This window comes from Dipodomys ordii, unplaced genomic scaffold (assembly GCF_000151885.1).
Source record: "Dipodomys ordii isolate 6190 unplaced genomic scaffold, Dord_2.0 Scaffold2876, whole genome shotgun sequence".
In the NCBI taxonomy this organism is placed as follows: Eukaryota; Metazoa; Chordata; class Mammalia; order Rodentia; family Heteromyidae; genus Dipodomys; species Dipodomys ordii.
This window is the reverse complement of record NW_012270092.1, coordinates 2,876-4,843: the sequence shown is the minus strand read 5'-3', so window position 1 is coordinate 4,843 and position 1,968 is coordinate 2,876. Positions and strand designations below refer to the sequence as shown.

The window sequence follows — 1,968 nt, the reverse complement described above, 5'->3', positions numbered from 1 at the left end:
GCTAGTGCTCTACCACTTGAGCCACAGCACCACTTCCGGCTTTTTTCTTTTTGCTTATGTGGTGCTGAGGAATCGAACCCAGGGCCTCAGGCATACAAGGCAAGCACTCTACCACTGAGCCACCTTCCCAGCCCTGTTTAATGTTTTCATTATAGAAAATAGAATGTATGAAGCATATTATAAAGTAAATAAAAATAAAATAGAGAAAAGAAAATTTGAGACCTTCTTGGAAACGTTGTCTCAATTTATTTTCAAACAAGACACTGCTGTACTTTAACAAGCAAAGTATTCCACAGAGAGACAGAGAGTGCACTTGGGAGCAGAGGCACCATGCCACCTCACCTGGAAAGGGTAATGCTTGATAGTCAGGTACTCTGCCAGGATGTCCAGCATCCTCACCATCTGGGAGAAAATAAGGACACGGTTCCCCCTTTCTCGAAGTCTTGTCAGCAGTTTGTCTAACAGAATTAGCTTCCCGCTGCTCCGGACCAGGGACTGGAATTTAAAAGAGACTCCAATCATTCAAATAGATAGCAGCCCTAATGTCTGTGGTGCTATACTTTCCAGATTTTGCTCTTAACTTTTCTCATCTGTTTGATTTTTGTTTTCTTTTTTGTTTGGCAGGTTGAACCCAGGGCCACATTTTGTAATGCACATTTGTAATGCACATTTGTTAAGCAGACATTTAGACACTTGAGCCACTCTACTAGCCCATGCTTTTGTTTAATCTGTTATTCTTAAGAAAGGTCTTTCTGGGGCTGGGAATGTGTCCTAGTGGTAGGGTGCTTGCCTCGCATGCATGAGGCCCTGGGTTCAATTCCTCAGCACCATATAAACAGAAAAGACTGGAAGTGGCACTGTGACTCAAGTGGTAGAGTGCTAGCCTTGAGCTGAAGAGCTGAGGGACAGTGCCCAGGCCCAGAGTTCAAGCCCCACAACAGACCAAAAAAAAAAGAAAGAAAGAAAGATCTTGCTGTACATTCGGGCTGGCCTGGACTATAGTCCTCCTATTTGTGCTTTCCTCTGCCAGTGGGAGACAAACATAAAGCACTGCACCAAGCCACTGGTTAAGATGGAATATCTTGAACTTTCATGCCTACCTGGCCTTAAACTGTGATCCACCTCTCTCTCATGGGCATGGGGGGCAAGGAGAGAGAGAGAGAGACAGAGAGAAAGTATCCTGCTGTGTAGCCTAGGCTGGCTTTGAATTAGCAATCCTCCTTCCCTGCCTCTCAAGGGCTAAGATTACAGGTATACACCACCATATGCAGTTTTTCTCTAATTTTAGCTTCTCTTGATGCTTTTTCAAGGGGCATCAATGAAGAAAACAACCCTTTGATAAAAGCATCCACAGAAACAAACTTGATTGTGAGGAAGTGGTCATGAATAAGAGGCAGTACACACCTGAAGAACTTCCTGCCCGTTCTCCCTTTCATTCTCTTCTGGGGCCTTAATCAGATAGCAGTGGTTGCAGCACTTTTTCAATTCCATCACGATGTTAAGGAAACCAGAGGTGCTGCCTCTAGTTCCTTTGGCAAGAGCTTTGTAATTCCTAGTTAGAATCCATCTGCAAAATAAAGTTATAATGATGCTATTAGACTCAAATAGTATAGGTACCAGAAGATTAAAAAAAAAAAAAACTTACTGAAAACCAAAAACAAAAAGAGATCTACGAAAGTTAGAGAAAGCTGGGAGCCAGTGACTCATGCCTACAATCTTATCTACCCATGAGGTTGCAAAGTGATTATCAAGGTTCAAAGCCAACTTGGCAACACAAATGCAAGAGACTCATCTCCAATTTAAAAAAAAAAAAAAAGAGGGCTCTAGTCTTGAGCAAAAAGAAGCTCAGAGACAGTACCCAGACCCTGAGTTCAAGCCCCAGAACTGGCAAAAAAAAAAGAGGTGGAGGAGGAGGAGGAGAGAGAAGGAAGGAAAGAAGGAAAAAAGGAAGGAAGGAAAGGAAGAGAG

General features: G+C 43.0%; 1 protein-coding gene across 1 annotated transcript; it reads right to left on the bottom strand.

Moving 5' to 3' along the window:
* Window positions 1–342: 342 nt before the first annotated feature.
* LOC106002077 (chromodomain-helicase-DNA-binding protein 2-like) lies at window positions 343–1,567 on the bottom strand (the record flags this gene model as incomplete). Its single annotated transcript, XM_013037002.1, has 2 exons — window positions 343–495; window positions 1,405–1,567. Coding segments are annotated over 2 exons (316 nt in total), but the record flags the coding sequence as incomplete, so codon positions are not given.
* Window positions 1,568–1,968: the final 401 nt, after the last annotated feature.